The following is an 18343-nucleotide window of genomic DNA, read 5'->3' on the forward strand; positions in this document are numbered from 1 at the left end:
GGCGAGGCGCGGCGAGGCGAGGCGCGGCGAAAACGCGCCCGGCGGGTGGCGGCGGTGCGGGGCGGGTGGCGATGAAATTCCCGGGCTCCGTCCTCGTCTCCCTCGTCCTCTTCGTGGCCGAGACGGCGGCCGCGCTGTGCCTGAGCGGGGCGTACCGCGCGGCGGGGGACCGCATGTGGCAGTGGCTGACGCTGCTCTTCGCCCTCCTGCCCTGCGCGCTGGTGCAGCTCAGCCTGGTCTTCATCCACCGCGACGTGAGCCGCGACCGCCCGCTGGTGCTGCTGCTGCACCTCCTGCAGCTGGGGCCCCTCGTCAGGTCAGTGAGTCCCGTCCCGTCCCGTCCCGCCCCGCCGCCCCTTCCCACCTCAGCGGGCCGGCCGGGGGCGAGCCCCGCGGCTCGCAGGGGCTCCCGGAGCGCCCCGGCCTTTGTGCCGTGCGGGCGGGCCCGCTCCCGGGCGGCGGCGGCTGCTGCTGCTGCTCTGCACCGGTGTTAGCCGCGATCGGATCCTTCCCAGTCTTATTTCTGAAGCTGCGGGAGGAATAATTTCCTTTGTAAACGTCCTTGGGCAGAAACACAGCGAGGGGCGTGGTGGTCTCTGACCTTCCGTCAGCACTTGGCATTGGAGAAAACGGGTTAAGCCCCTCCTGAGAGGCAGGTGGCGGGCAGGCTGCGCTCCTGCGGGGAGCCTGGCAGAGCCGGCTCCCTCTTTCTGGTGTCTGCGCTTGTTTTCTCTCCGTGTGGCTTTTTGCAAATGGTTGTGTCTGTTCGCTGCTGGTTTATCCATAACACTTTACTCTGAGGTTACTTCCAAGAGAGAATGGAAGACTTAGTTGCTAGTTGAAAACAACGGTAGTACCCATCCCATCTCTGCATCTTGGAAATACTGGTAATGCTTTAGTCTGTCTCTTCTTTCCGAAAGCTGCTTGCCCCAAATTGCTTTGGAGATTTTTTCAACTCCGGTTCAACTTCTGACTGAAAATGTCCTTAGGAAAAAAACCCAGATAGATGAAAAGTTACAGAGGTGGTGCAACCCCATGACAAAATGTTTGCTAGGGGCTTTCATTTTAAATTTACGTTCAAATCTTTTCTTTAAAAAGAAAGGGAATTAAATACAGTATCTCTCTAGTAGAGGCTAGGAGAAGTATCCCCAACTTTTTGAAATTCCTGGACAGTGTGGAAAAGGAAGATTTGTTCACACTAATAAGGGTGAACGGTTTGGATGTTACAAAACATCTTACACTTCAAAAACATTGAATTCTTCTATAACCATGACTCGATTTTGTTGGTTTGTTTGTTTTGTTAATATTTTAAAGAGGTTTAAGTTATGGCTTAACAGTTAAGTTGTTGAAGAGCTCTGATTTTCTAAAAGCTAAGAACAAAATACTTCCACATTCTTTGGAAAATAAGAGTAGAACCAAAGAGAAAGCAACTATCAAAATAAAAATTATGTTCATGACTTTTGTCATTCTAAATCAATTTCTTGACGTCAGACAAGGAAAGAAGGTCATGTCAAGCTGCAAGATGTGAAGAAGCAAACAAAGGATGTAAGCAACAACAACAACAAATTAGAGGATTTTCTTTCCAGTTATCTGGAAGAGACATAGACTTCTGCTTTGACCTTAACCACCAAGCATGATTTCACTTTCTTTCTCAACATCAAGTTTATCTGTTTACAGCATGAGTCTCATCTTGTGCAGAACATACTTTCTGCTGTGTTGGTGAGCTCCCAGCTGCAGTTGCTGCTGTAAAACTAGTGGGCATATGGAAGCCCTTTCCCTCTCCCTCCTCTCCATGATGCTGCAGTGTATCAGTGTGTCATCAGCTCTGCTCTTCTGCCTTTGTCAAAGATTTACGAACTTAGCGTTCCCAGGAGGTTTGAAGATGTTCTGGAAGCATTGCAGCATGCCTGTGCCACAGTCCCTATGGCATCATTTAGGCAGTACGAAGTGATGCATGTTAACTTCTCTCTAGACCCAGGATAACTGGAATTATAATTACTAATAAAAAGAGGGTAGTACATTCATGCCACCTGAAAAACTTATTTCCTGGTAAAGGCTGGAGGGACTCTACAAATTAAGAGGAAAATTTTCATGGAAAACAACCTCCCTTTAGATTCAGGGAAATGTGTCTGTTTGTAGGATACAGTACAGAAGTGTGGGAAGGCGAAGTGATCCATCTGAGACAGTCATTAAAGGTCTCTTTTTCTCTTCCTTGCCTTCCTGTCCACTGCCACTAAACATTGTTGTATCTGTTAGAAGAGGAAACCGATCGCTTCCCATCAGGTGTAGATCTGCCCTGTAAAAGCTGAAGTGTTCTCAGCACATGAAATACCTTACCTTTCCCTACTTTGCACAGGAGGCTTTCTGTCCTGTGGGGACTGGAATACACACAAGTCTGAGGTGATAGCTAGAAGGCAAAATATTTTTTGGCTGTATGATCACTTCACTGTGACTTTAACCGTTGTGAACTGAAAAGGACCATTGTCCCTGGAGCCATTTTGTCCCATCCTTTTAGGCAAACCGCTGCTCCTTTGCACCAGAGAGTCCTGCTGCTGTTAGTCATCTGCTTCCCCAGTATGAAGCCTTATTCCATCCCCTGTGTTCAGTGGCTCTTACATCTCTCTGGCACAGCCCAGGCCCTTCTAAGGAGGGCTGGGTCAAATTACGTCAAATAGGACACATAGACAGTAGAGCTGCCTCAGGCTCTATCTGCTTGAGGAATCAGAGTGAAATGTTAAAGAGCCTTTAGGCTGTGTGAGATGGCGTGCTTCAACAGAGGCCAGTCTGCTTCGGCAGGCTTTAAAAAAGCTAACACTAACTTTTTAACCATCTCTGTTGGGTTTGTGAAATGGTACAGGATAGTTAGTATTTCTCTGTTCAGACTCAGATGCTCCAATATCAGTGCACTGCTTTACAGACAGCCCATGTTTGTTGTGTGAGTTTTCTTCATCATCTTAAAAGCTAGACATTTTTCTCCCCTTCCTTTTTCCCTTAAAAAGTTAAGTATAAATTTTGGGGAATGGTATGGAAATATCTTGGCAGGGAAGGAGGGTATTTAGCTTTGCAAGCCAGATGATCCAGCCTATTTTGAATCCTCTGTGTAGCATAAAAGTACATTCTCTTATAAAATCTTCTTGCATACCACCACCTTCCCCAAACACCCACACTCCACCTGTTCAGGAGGCACTCGCTGTCCTGCTGCTGCCACTGGAAGCACTAAAATTAGGAAGCATCCCTCTTCCTGGAGAGGACTTTTGCTGTACTGGGAGAGTACTGTTAATGCACCCTTTTTTAATTCCTTCTCCCACTCCCTAAGAGTTTCTCTCTAAATTCAGAGCAATTTGTAGAGTAAAATTCCTACCCCCCTCGGTGGCCTGGCTCTGATCCCCAGGAGGTAGGCGTGCCAGAGACTATGCAGAGAGTTGGCTGGAACAAAGTGACTGCAGGTTTCTGGGCACTGTGGGGGATTCCTGCAGCATTTCAGGTCGGTGCCACTCGTTGTGAGCACACTAATTTGTCTAGATGCTTAGAAAATATATTTGGATACTTTCTCTTTTTTTTTTTTGTAAAAGGAGATTCTTTTGCCACATTAAGTAATTTATTACACAAAAAATTGACTTAAAACAATAGCCAATAACAATGAGAGATTTAATACATTTTTCTTTTCTGTAGAGAAGACCATGATGAGCTTTTTGGCTCATTATCGGCTGCTCCTGAGCCAAGGACTGTCTCTTTGTTCCCTATTCATTTGTACAGCACCTGCAGCACTGACATCGTCTTGAGGTTTTATGTGCTGCTACAATTCCAATAAATAACTGCTCTGCTCTTAGGGATTTGTTCAAAATGCAAATAGCTCTTCATGAAGGGTGCCAGAGAAACCCCTGTTAACTTGCTTGCCCTTTTCTATTCTGCAAGCAATGAATAGGTCAGGAGCTGAAGTGAGGAGTGCCAATTTCCAACAAACCGACTTGAACAGTCGGGGCTTACAAGCACAAGCAGGGGGTGTTGGTGGTATTGTACTGTATGTCTGCTGGATACCAGTGGTTCCTTACTATCTGATTTAGTGAGGACAGTACTGAAGTGGCATATCCAGAAGGGACTGGTGTGAACTTGGCAGTGCTTCCTTCTGGTACTAGCTTCATAGAGAGAAAAGCTAAGTGACTGCTGGTGTCTTTGAAACTACCGTCCCTAGTGCAGTTAGCTGAATGTGGGCCTACAGGTTCTTCCTTACGAGGAACATGCAATTAGGAGATGGCTCTGTCTGCAGGATGATGAACTTCTCTTGTGAAAAAAAATCAAAAGCCAATCTAACAGGCCCATATATAGAACACTAAGGACTGTTTTCCTCAGATTTTAATGGGACAAGGATAGAAACAATAGACTTTTTTTTTTTTTTTAAAATGGGATCAGGCTTTGTTTCTCAAGGCATAAGGAGAAACAATTACATGTGTCTGTGTACCGTGTAAACAGCAGCAAAGCAGATGCAGTAGGTAGTTTGCATCAAACTGCCAAAGAAGCTGCTGTTACAGCCAAAGTTAGATTCTGTGAGCTGCAGGAAGTAAAAAAAAAAACAAAAACAAAAACAAAAAAAAACAACAAAAAACCCAAACCAAAACACCTATAGGCTGAAATTATCAGAGTCATTAATGTTTTGGGCACCTAATTATGCAGTTTGAAATCTAATAAGCTGTAACGGTGCAGATAGTGCTTCAGTCACGTTGTGCAGAAGCATTGTCTCTCGTGGGTAGTCTCTCTTTCCTGGTGACCTGCTTTATAGTTCAGAATAGCACAGGTCTAAAAACCTCTCTTCCTTGTAGGACTTCCGTTGGCAGACCTTACTGTAGGAGATTCTGCTAGCTCTAAACTTCACAACTGTTGATGCATCTCCTTCTTTTCCAGATGGGACGAATAAGCCTAGACCCTCTTCAGGCTTTTTTTTTTCCTTTATTCTTGAGCAGATATGTTAGGTGTCCAAGATGCGATGAACAGAAAGTCAGTGCAGATGGAAGGTAGAACAATGAGTGAGGAACAAATCTTTGTCTGACACAGGTGAGTAAATCTGCAGGACTGATAAGTCTTTTGCACACTTCTCTAAAGAAAAGGAATTACTAAAAATTGAGTCATTAGAGAAATCTGCTTGTACGTTTGCAGTGAGCGTGTGTGGATAGGTCTCAAATAGACGTTCGCTCTTGGGGAGCTTGTTGGCTGCGGGAAGTTCCCTGTTTTCATTGCCTGCTCCCTCTTCACACCACCATCATTTTTCCTGTATTTAAATCCCACGCATCCATGATTAAAAGAGGGAACGAGGTGCTTGCTCTCAGCAGGCATATAAGGATAGGCTTATTCCTCCTACTGACTGTGTAGAAGACGAACGTGTAGCTGCTGAATCACTCTTTGTAGGCATCATCAGGATCCTTGAAAAAGTACAGCTCTTCTCTCTGCCAAGGTTTGGCAGCAGGGGAGAAAGCAGCACCATCTTTTTCTTAGGTTTTAACTTTCACTGTAGAGAGTAGATCTGACATTTTTTTTCTTCAGAGTAATTTTAGTTCCTTCAGAGCCCATATTGCAACTATTATTGCTTTACATGCAGTGAAACCAGCCAGCTGCATGCCTTCTGCTGTTGATTCCACGTGAGGATCTGTTGAAAGGGCCCTAAACATCACTGCATTGCAGGAGATGAATTGTGCAGAAGTTGTGGTCTCCCATTCCTGTTCCTCCAGAGCAGAGCAGCAATGAGCAGTGAGCAACTGGGGCTTCTGGGGAATTCCCTGTTCTGTAGTGGAGTTTGTGACTGTGGAGGAAAACTGGCTTGAAGCAATCGCTTTCTTGCATTGTCTTGTAGTTGTGTTTCATACTGAAAAAGAACGAGCCAGTTCATTTAAAGACAACCTTTCTGTTCTGAACACACTTCATAGACAAAGTCGTAACGTGGCACAGGTACGTGATCTGAATTGATTCTTCATCACTGTTCTGAACCCTTCTCACCTGGATGGTTCTTCAAGTGCCTATGCCCCTCTAACACTTTATTATTTAAACATTTAGATCGGTGCTCTTTCTTTCTAGTGTATCAGCTGTCAGTCTGCTCCAGTCTGTTTGAAGCAGTTGCTTGGGCAGTGGCACCAGCTAGAGTCTTAAGTACATTTGTTATTGGCCCCAGAAGGCATGAGCCCCGGAGACACTCTTGCACAGGATGGGCAGGGCTTGGAAGAAGATGGGCATTGTTACTGATGTAATCTGAGTGCTTGCACATACCATTTTTATCACTCTGTTGTACTGGTAAAAGTCCCCTTTGGCCCTAAAGTTTGCTCATCAGACCATTCATTTCACATTGTGTTTGCTTTTCTATACAGACATAAAATTTCCCATCACAAACAATATACTACTACTTAATACCTAGCTAATAAATACAAATCAAATACTTGCTCCGAAACCAAACATTTTGTTGATTATAATATTTGCTATAGTCAGTAGTCTTATGGATCTTATCATCTCTTTTATGGAATTACTGCGTATTTGTTAGGTGGGTCCCTAGACTATATCTGCTTCTAATCACAGACGGCAAGAGTTCAGAGGCTGATGCTGAGATCTCATTTTCCATGATAGCTTCAGACTTGCCCTCAGCTCAGGATGAATAGATGGCTGTGAATACTAAGTGAGACAGAAATGTTCTGGGATCTTTCTTTTGGAATAAAATCAATTTGTTGGTTTCAGAATCTCTGTTGGCTTTGTAAGCTGTTGTGCTTTATTAATTTTTCACACTTTGTTTTTGACTGTTTGGATTCTTTCATGTGGAACAAGATTGGCAGGGACTGAAAAGATTAACAAGGGGAAAACAGAAAGTCACCACTGTGAATGGAGCCTCCAGCACACCAGGCACTTCAAATAGCTGTAGTGATAATAGTAGCTGAAGCCTAGTGAATCAAGGATAGTACTACAGGATCCTAAAACTGCTCTCCATCTAGAGCAGGTGAAACTTGCTAGTGGCCCAGTTAGGGGAAGGAATGAAATCAAGTTTATTAAAACAAAAATCAGTGCGCTTTTATTTGAATTTCTATCAGTGCTGCTTTACAGTTCGGTCTGTGAGCTTTCCCCTAAAAGGCTGTGTTAGACTCTGACTTGGCAATTGTTGAAAAAAATCAAGCTGAGAAGGAAATGGGAGTTCAAAGTCTCAGACAAGCATAGCTCTGTGCTTTGTGATTGTGAGATACTTTTAAATAGAAAAAAATAAGCATTATTTGTTCATTACAAAAACTCACAGGCCAAATCTGACCTGTCAGAGACTTGGAGATGCTGCATTCCAGCAAGTATTACCTACAGAGGCAACCAGGTGGAGGAGATGAACCCCAGCAGGCACTCTGGAAGGAAAGAAGACAGCTCAGTCCTCATCAGAGGATGATGCCTACACAAGAAGAAGATACAATGCGTGTCGGGCCATGGGAGGAGACGTGACCAGAGCTGGTGCCACAGATAGCCCTCGCAGTGGGCGTTTCTCTCCCTTGAGCTTCCCTCTGGGCTGGAAGCCAGCCCTCACCAGTCCTGTTGCTCACACTACGATTGTTTTTTCTTCTTGAAGCCCGTACCAGTGTTAGGCATAAAAGAGAAAACAGATCATGTCTGCACTGGGTTTGGGCTTTTGAGGGCTTTATTTTTCAGTAGTCAATGCCATTTATCCTTTATGGTCCTGCTGTACATGGACTCCTCCACAGCAGGCCCTGTATTTTTAGGACCCTATGCAACATGACAGAAGTAGTGTTTCTTTCCTCTCCCTTCCCCCTCAGCTTGTGACTTCATCTGTACCTCAGTAGATCCTTGCTTGTTATTACTTCCCAGACAAGGTTGACTATTCCTGTTTGTGTTTTGGGTCCTGCTTGATGCCCAAGCCCACCCTTGACACCTTCATACCCAAGCAACTCTCTTAGAATAGTTTTTCTAAAGTTTTTGCCAAACTAAAAATAGGCATTGGAAGGAAGTTTCAGAAACTTTCCTTTCATAAATGTGTCTGAGGCTGTATTATCTTCTTTAATACTCAAGGAGCCAACTTGTCCTCATTGCTACAGCATTTGCTGCTGCCAACCCCTTTAGCCCTTTTCCATTCCCTCCCAAATGTATGGACTATTCTCTGTGCATGGGTAGAGGCAGCATGTATTACAACAATAGGTAATTTATGAATAGAAATGTATGTGCTGGCACCAGTTTTTTCTTTGGAAGTTAGTCTGTGGCAAGTTAGACCTACATAAACAAGAGGGTTTGGTTCACCTGTGTTTAAAGTACAAAGAGCTGCAGCAACTGAAAACACTGCATCTTCTTATTCAGAATATTTTTGCAAGATTGTGTTTAATATTCCTTAAACAGTGCAATAAATGTAAGCAAACGTAAGGAGTAAAGCTCCTATTTCTGTGTCTTTTTAAAAAATGTTAATATCCAGAGTTGTGAGGCTCTAAACTGCTTGTTCTCGTTATTGCTGCTATGGCTCGTTACTTGTGTTTTGGGACCATTGCTTGATAAAGCAAGGACTAGAGTCCAACTGTTTGAGGTGTGTGCACCCACTCGTACCCTGAGCTTCTCTCCCATGTCTTGAGATTGTTTGTTTAAGGCAAAGGTATGAGAAGTGGTTTTATTACCGCGTCACAGATGTACAGATAACACCAAGAGAAAGACATGAGGATCTGAAGAAACACTTCTAACTTGGATCCTGGGTTGGGAGCCTATGAACACTGTAGTGGATGAGTAGTTCAAGGACTTTAATAGGACAGCAAAGAGCAAGGGCAGCTCATAGGAAACAATAAACCACCTCCTGTGTCTGAGTACTACAAGCAGCCCAAAGGGCACTGCCAGATTCTTGCCCTCCAGTCGCAGGTAGTTCATGTTTTAAAGGGTGAAATCTGTCATATTCCAAATTTACCAAGAGGACAGAAAATGTATAGGCTTTGCTCTGTGAACAAATGACTTAGTATTTGATGGCTTAAAATACTAAGGAGTGGGAAGACCTATGCTATTCTTTCATATTTTCCTGTTACTCTATTTACTGATTTGCTTGTAGGTGTGTGGAAGTCTTTTACATTTACTTCCGTGCTGGCAGAGTTGAAGAGCCCTATGTCAGCATCACGAAGAAGAGGCAGATGCCCAAGGATGGGTACTCGGAAGAAATTGAGAAGGAAGTGGGCCAGGCTGAAGGCAAGCTGTGTACGCACCGGTCTGCATTCAGCAGGGCATCTGTGATCCAGGCATTCCTCGGCTCAGCGCCCCAGCTCACGCTCCAGCTCTACATCTGTGTCCTGCAGCAGGAGATCACGGCTGCCAGAAGTAGGTAGAGCTGTTGTTATCACCTCCATATTTTGGTGGGAGGGAGAGGAGAAGGGTCGGCAGTCAGGTGTAGCTGCACTGGGCAAGAATCAAACATATTGCAATGGGTTTCATCTCCCTGACAGCTTTTGATGGTGATGTTGCTCTCAAGTTTATCTATACCATCATGTTTTAGACTAAATGAAGAACCTACTCCAGCTGGTCGGAGGACAACCAGCTTTTCGGTGTAAGAAAGGACTTTGGCACCTGTGTGAACTGGAGGTGCATTTCCACTGAAATACAAAATAGCTCTTGTTACATCTCTGAGGCCCTGAGAGGCCAGGGATCTTTACAAGCTTCACAGCTAGGGAGGCTGAGGCTAGGGTGATACGTTATGAACCTGATTACTTTCTTCAGTTCTGATACCTTGGTTGGCCATGTACCATGGTAAGGAACTAAGATTTTTTGGAGATGCCTTTATCATAACGTCAGGGTTCTCCCCTCAACTTGGGGAATGGAAAACTTTAGTATACCAACGGGCGAGTCAGCACATAAGGATATTACAACAGGTTAAGGTCTTTATACAAAAGTACTTGTTTAAGGTCATAGCAGTAGTTACTTGAAAGACATTGCTCCTGACAGTTTCTGAGTACTTCACAGCTAAGGTAGGCTCTTCGAATAACCATGGCATCTGTGACATGGGATGAGAACAAAGCAGCTGAATCCTTTGCTGAGCAGTGCAATTAGCAACACTTCCAATCGCTTCACTGCAGATGGCATTTGCTTGAGAAAGGTCACCTTTTTGTTGTATTTCTTCTGTTACTGGTGTTGACCTTACTGGTCGTGATTGCCAAGGAGAAGCGCTGTGTTCCAGATGATTAGAGAATTGAATATTTAATAATGATTTGTAACGCCCTATTACTTCTGACTTTTATCAGTCACCGCTGAGAGAAATTCTGAATCACAGACTGATAAGTGACCTTCTGTGGGTGAAGTAAAGTTAAACAACCAGAGATAAGCTGGCTTACCGGGGAGTTCAGTGAACACACCAGCAAATGCAGTAGTCATCTCGTGTCTCTCAGAAGCCATCTCCATAGCAGGTGTAATTCTAAAATATAGAAATTAAAAGAAAAAACAAAAATGGGTTTATTTTTTTCTTAATCAGTGATTTAGGAACGACGGCAATGTCTATTAGAGCTCATTAATCAGAAAAACAAGAGTCCTAACAATATTCCTCTTGTATGTATTTTACCTTCTGAAATATTGAAACTTTCTGCAATCTCTTTAGCCAGCTTATTTCTGCAGTAGTATCTTTTGTCCACCAGTATTATTCAGCCTCCAGAGTAAATGGGAATGATGCATAGCACAGTTTCAGCTTATTGTTTGTTATGTGTATATGGGGATTCTCATGTATAGGGAGATGACTTCAACCTTTTGATCTTGCAGCAGCATCAAAGTAATTAACAGCCAGTCCAGCTCTACTTCCACACTTCAGATGTCTTCAACTTCCCTGTTTGACACTGGTCCTCCAAAGTGCATGCTGTATTCCATTTGTCCATTATTTGTTATAATTACCACTCTCTTCTTCTTGTATTTTGATTTCCACATTTTTTGTCTTGTCACCTCATCAGTCTCTTATTTTTCTGGATTCCTACACTACTCTGTTATTCTGTGTAAATTCTGCTTGGTCAGTGGTAATGAGGTCAGTATCACCTGTGAACATAAAGCTGTTTACCATCATGCTACATAGCATGGTTTGTCCCTTTCAGATCTGTTTGAAACTCATTATTGCTTCCAATATTGAATTGAACAGTTCTGAAAAGAGCATGCATCCTTCCCTAGCCCTTAGTCAACCAGAGCCATGCTGCATCTTTCTTGTGTATTTCATGGCATTCATTAATTTCTCTGGATGTTTTCTTCTGGATGATCAGATTCTTGCCAGTGTCTGGCATTCTCCAAAATTGTCACTTCACTATCTGCCAAGAATGTAAGATCAAGAGAACTAAAGAGAGTTGCAAAAGCAGGACAAAGCCTCTAGGTTAGTGATGAAAGACATAAAGCTTGGGTGACTGTTTAGCATGAAATGTATAGAAATGTTGTTGTATGAAATGCAACATTGGAAACCCACATGTAATAGCCTAATCTGAGTCCTAGTTCTAGACATTCAGCTCGTTCTTTGGTTACAGCATAACTGGGAAGAAGTTCCTAACTTGTTACTGTATGAAAAGCCCAGTCTGACTTTGTAATTGTCACTCCCAGAACAGACGCCGAGGTCTCTCTTGTGCATTTGGGCTTCACCCTGTACTAAATGCTTCAGCATCTGTCAGTGTCATGCATTGCCTTAGAGCCAGCTATAACCTTGCTTCGAAGAGGTGGCTGACATCAGGCTCAGGTCCACTTACGCGCTGTTGGGCAGCTATCCAGACCTCTTCACTTAGGTAGTACCACCTGGAGAAGCGCAAGGCCAGGAGGTGCCAAAAGGACCTGAGTTAGCGTTAATTACAAAAACAGCTAGCTGGAGGTGGGGGATGTGTGTCTTGGCCTCTTGCCCTTGAAAAAGGGCCAGTTCTGTGTGCAGTTTTGAATGCAGAAGATCCGCTTCCGTTAAGAGCGATCGTTTTGTAAGTTTAAAGTTTTTTGTGCTGTGAACAGCAATCAAGTTATCTTTTTCAAGTGTTGCTTACAGTGATAAAATAATCTCAAAAGGCGGATTTCCTACCGTTTAAAAATAAAATTATTCTGCTGAAAAAGGTACTTTTTTTTTTTTTTTTAAAAGGAAAATTTGTAGCAGTGACTGCCATCTTCAAGAATAGAAGTTTTGGGTTTATGATTTTTCTTTCAACTTACTAGTGTTTGCAGTGTCACTTTCCTAATATTCATGACTGGGCTTTGTAGGTGGTCTTACTAGATATCTTAAGATGCTTCTACAGTTGCTTCTCCTCAACTCATTAAGCTCTGACCACAGAATACTTTTATCATTGTTTGAACAACATACTTTGAGTACTAATAGTTGTTTCTAAGTGTTGAAATTATATCTTAAGGCAAAAAAAATTGTATCTAGGTGTCTTGCCCTAAGTAACAAAATAAGTGCCCTTATTTTTCAAGGGTTCTGATTATCAGTTTAGAAAACTATAGTATATATAATAGATAACTTATGATTCTTCAGCTGAATGTAAGATTTCAGTAATAGGTATTTGTGATGTAGCTCATCTAGAGCAGAATTGACTCTCTTAGCAATTTTTGAAGTGGGAAGGGCCAGGTCTTGAAAAGACTTAGGACATAATTAAAAAAAACCCAACAAAGTAAAACAATGCCTCCCTGAATGACTCTGTGAGTGTGCACCTCTGATTTGTAAGAAAAGTACAACCTTCTGGGAGTAGGAAGGAAGAAGAGAAATGCCACCTTTATAAGGACTGTTAGGGGATTTGGGACTGTTCCAGGGGAAGACACGTTGCCTTTTAAATTTTCACTTCTTTGTCTGCTCAGGATGAGTAAAAGCAGCAATAATGTCACCCTCCCACATTTCCCTTTGTGGTTGCTTCAAACCATCTTTGTCACAGACATAAAAGTGATGTTTGAACTGAAGGTTTGGTGACAGTACTGAGTTTTTGGGAAAGGAGCAGGACTGGACTACTGTATTAAAACAGAGTCAGCATGACCTGTTTTCTATCAATGGAGAAATGCCTCTTTCGAAGGCTTGAGTTTTTAAGACAAGTTTGAGTCTTACAGAATCCCTAAAATGAAATTGGGTAATAAGATGAATGTCTCCTCTCAGCTTATCAAACCAGAAAGCAAGCAGAGTTCCAGGACAGCAGCACCCTGTCCCCAGTGGGTAGGTTTTTTGTTTCTTTAATTCTGAGAATATTCTTTTGCTTCATTAGCTGCTGGAAGTTATTTGTTCTTTCACAGTTCTAGAGCTGGCTTAAAACTACAGGAAAGATTTTGTAAAGACCCACAGGATATCAAGCGGTATTCTTGACTGCACTCACTTGCTCTTCTGCTTTCAGCCAATGTTTTTTCTAAGACATAACGTTTAAAAATTCTCAGATCAAGTACAGTGCTGTAGGAAAGATGTTTGAAGACACCTGTTAAAAATTTAAGTGCTAAACAAGCAAATACATAACCATTTTCAGAGAATATATGCACCACCAAACTCACATGTACAAAATTACCATATAAAATGGCAAATGTTTTTCAGCTTACTGAGTGCTATTGGAAAATTAGATATAAAGGATTAATTAATTCTTTTCCAAAATAATTTAGAGGTGTTTGAGGATCGGGGTGGGAGAGAGGTTAGCTAAAATGATAGAGAAAATCCAGTTAGAAAGTTGTTAGAGATCCTAAAATATACTTGTTTCTTTCAAAGTCATGCTTAGAAATTAATAACTTTAATTAGAAAAAACCCGATAGTCATGTCTATATAGCTATAGCAGGGAATCCAGTTCATTTGTAGGATATATTGACACATAAACTAATTGAAGGCTGCAGAAAGCACTGGTTGCTAACCATTGCAAAAGTAATTGAGATAATCAAGAATTCTCAACTCTGATTATTTTGTTTTATCTGATGCAATATAATGCCCTGTAGCATGACCAGTTAGCTTGGTTAGATTCATTGAAACTCTAAAAGAAACAACTGAATAATTTTTACTGTTCTTAACTCATTTGCATTTGAAGTGTTCCTTGCGTGGACAAAATGCTAAGATTGCCTAAATCAGCTATTCAGCATGTATGCAAATGCTAACAAAACCGTGGGCAGTTAGCACTTCTGAACATCAAGGTACTTCTCAATGAATGTTTATTCTATGCATCCAGGGTTCTTGTACATTTGTACCTACTTAATGTGGCAAGACAAGACTCCCTCCTGCAGTGCCAGAAAGCTTTTCCCCTGTTGCATCTGGAGGGGAAGCTAGGTAACAACTGGTCTCTGCCTTCACTTTCTACAGAATTTAAATGCTGTGAAACCTTTGCTTGAGGGATTCTGGGTAGATGGGAGATACTGAAAGCTGATCTGAATTTAAAGACATTTTTAAAAGGAGTGTTGTTTTTAAATGCATGATACAGATAGGTGTATAAAGAAAGTAGATCTATAGGAAAACACAGTGTAGACAGGTGAGCAAATCTCTGTCTACACAGGCAGAGAAAACGCAGGTGGTTCTGGGTTTAAATTGCTTTGGCTTTCAATTTTGAGCTCCATCATAGAGCTTTTCTGTGAGCTTGGACAATTTGCTTCGACATAGAACTTCACAAGCACTGAGGTATCTGCATGCCCAAGTTATTCCAAAATTTCAGCTTCTGTTTTGCAGTTTTTCATCTGTACAGAGAGGGAGTAGCACCCCTGTGCCTTGTGGAGTACTGTGAGAGTTTGAGAGCAAGTTGGCTACTCTTATGACTGGGCTGTATAATTACCAAGGACAGTATATGTATGAACAGCCCTTGTCAGGGGGAGAAGAGAGAGACACTTGTGACTGTTAAGTGCCTTTTTTTCTTTCTAGCTACTTGGAAAAGTAACAAATGGGGACCAAAGTAGGGGTAGAGTAAGTTAGAGTAAGAACCCAGAAGTGTATACAAGGAGTGGCTTTTTTGGCATTACACCCTGCTGGGCATCCCCAGGAGTGCTGTGCAGACAACTACATCTGCACTACTCTGGTGCAATGTCTTTAACTTCTCAAGGTTTAAGCTGAAGGTCCTGATTTGTCTTTTCTCTTTGTAGGTATTTTTATGGTCCTTTCTCTCCTGTCAATTGTATACGGCGCCTTACGTTGCAACATCCTGGCTATTAAGATTAAGTATGATGATTATGATGTCAGCGTGAAACCAGCCGCCTACCTCTGCATATTCATGTGGAGAAGCTTTGAGATTGCTACACGGGTTACAGTGTTGGTCCTTTTCAGTTCAGTTCTTCAAATCTGGACTCTCCCCGTTGTGCTAGTAAATTTCTTTGGTTTTTTCTTCTACCCATGGATTCTCTTCTGGCAAAGCAAGTCCCCGTTCCCTGAGAACATAGAGAAGGCATTGAGCAGGGTCGGCACTACCATCGTCTTGTGCCTTCTCACCTTCCTGTATGCTGGCATTAACATGTTCTGCTGGTCAGCAGTGCAGGTTAAGCTCAATGATCCTGACTTAATTAACAAATCCCAAAATTGGTACCGACTGACTGTGTATTACATGCTGCGATTCATTGAGAATGCATTCCTCCTGCTGATGTGGTACATCTATAAAACCGATATCTACCTGTATGTCTGCGCCCCGTTGTTGGTCTTGCAGCTCCTGATAGGTTACTGCATGGCTGTCCTCTTCATGTTGGTGTTCTACCAGTTCTGCCACCCGTGCAAAAAGCTTTTCTCATCCAGTATTTCCGAAGGTTTGCTGTCCTGTTTCAAGTTCCTCTGCTTTATTTGCAAGCCTCCCAAATCCACCATACTGACGGACAAGGCAGAGGTGAAATCTCCTGAAAATACTGATGAAGCACGGAGCAGTAGCAAGACAATAGATTCTCAAAAGGGGAATCCTCATCAAAGTGTTTCTTCCAATGCCTAGTACAACTGGAAGCAAGTAGGTGCCTTTTGAAGGTGGCAGATCACCTGCAGGGAACATTGTGTATCTTGGACATTGTCTCTTGTGGATGGGATTTCTTTCTTGCAGGTGTAGCACTGCATGACGACTGACAAGCCTATCTTTGTGGAGAACTTAGTGTATGGGTATGTGTATCTGTGTGTGTTTGTGTATGGAGAGCAATCATTGTTTGTAGACTTCTACTTCAGAGTTTTTTGCACATAGATTTATTATCACGTGCTTATTTTGAAATCATTATAGGAGACATCCTTCAAAAACTGGCCTGATGCTCCTCTTACTCAGGAAATCTGAGGATGGAAGGAAATGCATTTTATTTCAGATAGGATGTCGTTATGGCATGCCACCCTAGCATGGAAACAGAGCATAGACCTTGACTATATATTGACTGTAGCTGTGGCCTGCTTTCATCAAATTGCAGACTTTTTTACACTCTAATCAGTGTAATAAGATAATACTTCTCTCTGTGGTATAAGAATTGGACTTCTACGATGCACTGTAGTCTAGGTTGCCAAGAAACAGCCAATTACCCAGCACTAATACTGAAATGTGACTGTTACTGAGAATGGACAGAGGGGTTATTGGCTTTGCACTGTTTTACCCTTCATATTTGCTGCTTGTTAGTATGGGAATTAAATTTAACACATTAATTGTGATGTTCTGGGATAGTTCATTTTTCTGATATTATCATTTACCTAATACTTTGTTTGTGATGTTCTGGTATTAGGGTGGTGTTCACTTTATATAACTTTAAATATCTAGAAGTTGGGCGGACAGTGTGACCTAATCATGTAGGTGCTCTCCAGAGCACATCTCCAGGGAGTAATTCAACCCGTCTTAAAATGTCCTCTAAGGCAGGTGATATGAATCATTCTCTGGAGACCTATTACTCTGTGTTTAACCAGATGCCTTGACAATTAGTTTTGACTATCCGTCTCCCTTTTAGATGGCTGAAGTTAAGAGATGAGCACTACCTTGATTGTCAGGGAGTTGGTAGTACACCAAGCAGGCAACTCAGTGACTTGTTATGTGGGAACAGAAGACACTGAGTCCTTCTTTTTGAGGCTGTGATGTGTTATGGTTAGTTTAATATCAGTAGTTCAAAACCCTCTGTCTTCTTTACCTCAAAAGTATCACAGGCTTGAAATCTGAAAGAGGAAATGGAAGTCATTACGTTTTCTTCTATGCACTATATCACCACAAATAAAAGTGTTTCTGTATTTTTCAAGTTGCTGAGAAAGCTTTAGCAGGTGAACACCCAAGAATTTAGTGGAAATACACAAAACAAACTGTATTTTCAAAAATTAAGTGAAAACTTTTTGCACTTTGTTTGCTTAGCACCTTGCATTTCTTTTGAGTATTACACATTATGGCTGCTAGTGGAAACAAATAATTCATGACCCAAAGCATCTCCTAGTGTCCTAAGCTCAGCCTCCATCCTGTCGTCATGGAGGATGTGAAGTTCTTCAGTAGGGATTACATCAGCATCATTGTATTAGAAGTGTCTCAAGTTTGGGTCTGAGGTCATTTATAATGAAATATGTCACATGCAATGCTGCAAAGAGCTAAGCTGTTTTTATTTTTTTTTCTTTACTGCACTGTAAATGAATGTCTTCATACTTCAGTTTTATAATGGAGTTATGTTTTTTATTTTGCTTAATATGTGTCTGTGTGTGGTATGTGTATGTAGATCTCATTAAATAATTGGTGGGTGGTAATGGGAATTTTTGGCCTGAGCTTGCCATGGGAATGTACCTCATGTATCTGGGCAAGACACCAAACATCTCAGTTCTAATTTCTCTTTCTGAGGAGCATAGAATAGTGAAGTGACTCCTTGAAGACACTACAGTATTTCTCTGTACTTATGTAAGTAGAAGTACAGTATAGTATATCTCTGTACTTTTCTAGATGTGGAGTATTTCAGATTGATTTTTTTTTTTTCAGGAGTGAGTTAAGGGGGCAAGTGAGAATGTAACCTTTGCTTCCAAATCTGCAGAGTTCGGCACACAGAGCCAAATTTCCAGGTGTTCTTAGCTAAAAGTGAGTATCTGACTTTATAGTTGGATACTCATGAATAATCAGGGAATTATGGTTGTTGCCTGTCTAGAGATGTACCTAGGTCTGAAATGTTAGTCTTTGGGGGGGGGGGGGGGCGCACGGGGAGAAAGTGGCTTCATATGTAGAAGTACTTCATATCTAAAGAGGGAGCTCTCAAACCCTTAAAGCAGACTTTGGACACTGTAAGTGATGGTACCATTGTGATTTTGCCATTTGGAAACAGTGGAAGCTTCACAAACCTCAGCCAGTGAAATGCTTGTGCTACAGTGAAGTCAACAGTAGGAGAGTTACACAGCCAGGAGTCCAGTATGTATACATAGTGAGTACCATTTAACTTCACATACCAATGATGAAGACTACTGTATCTGCATATTTTTAGAGAGTGTGCCATATTACTTCCTATTTTTATACCAAACTCCTGAAGTGCATGC

The 18343-nt window shown here is 42.1% G+C and overlaps 1 protein-coding gene across 1 annotated transcript; it reads left to right on the forward strand.

Moving 5' to 3' along the window:
• Positions 1 to 71: 71 nt before the first annotated feature.
• On the forward strand, positions 72 to 16025 carry XK (X-linked Kx blood group antigen, Kell and VPS13A binding protein). The gene is made up of 3 exons (XM_050906136.1): positions 72 to 316; positions 9041 to 9303; positions 14995 to 16025. Exons 1-3 carry the CDS (start codon positions 72 to 74, stop codon positions 15819 to 15821), a joined length of 1335 nt encoding a protein of 444 aa, XP_050762093.1. The 3' UTR covers positions 15822 to 16025.
• Positions 16026 to 18343: the final 2318 nt, after the last annotated feature.

Source organism: Gymnogyps californianus, chromosome 1 (assembly GCF_018139145.2).
Source record: "Gymnogyps californianus isolate 813 chromosome 1, ASM1813914v2, whole genome shotgun sequence".
Taxonomy (NCBI): domain Eukaryota; kingdom Metazoa; phylum Chordata; class Aves; order Accipitriformes; family Cathartidae; genus Gymnogyps; species Gymnogyps californianus.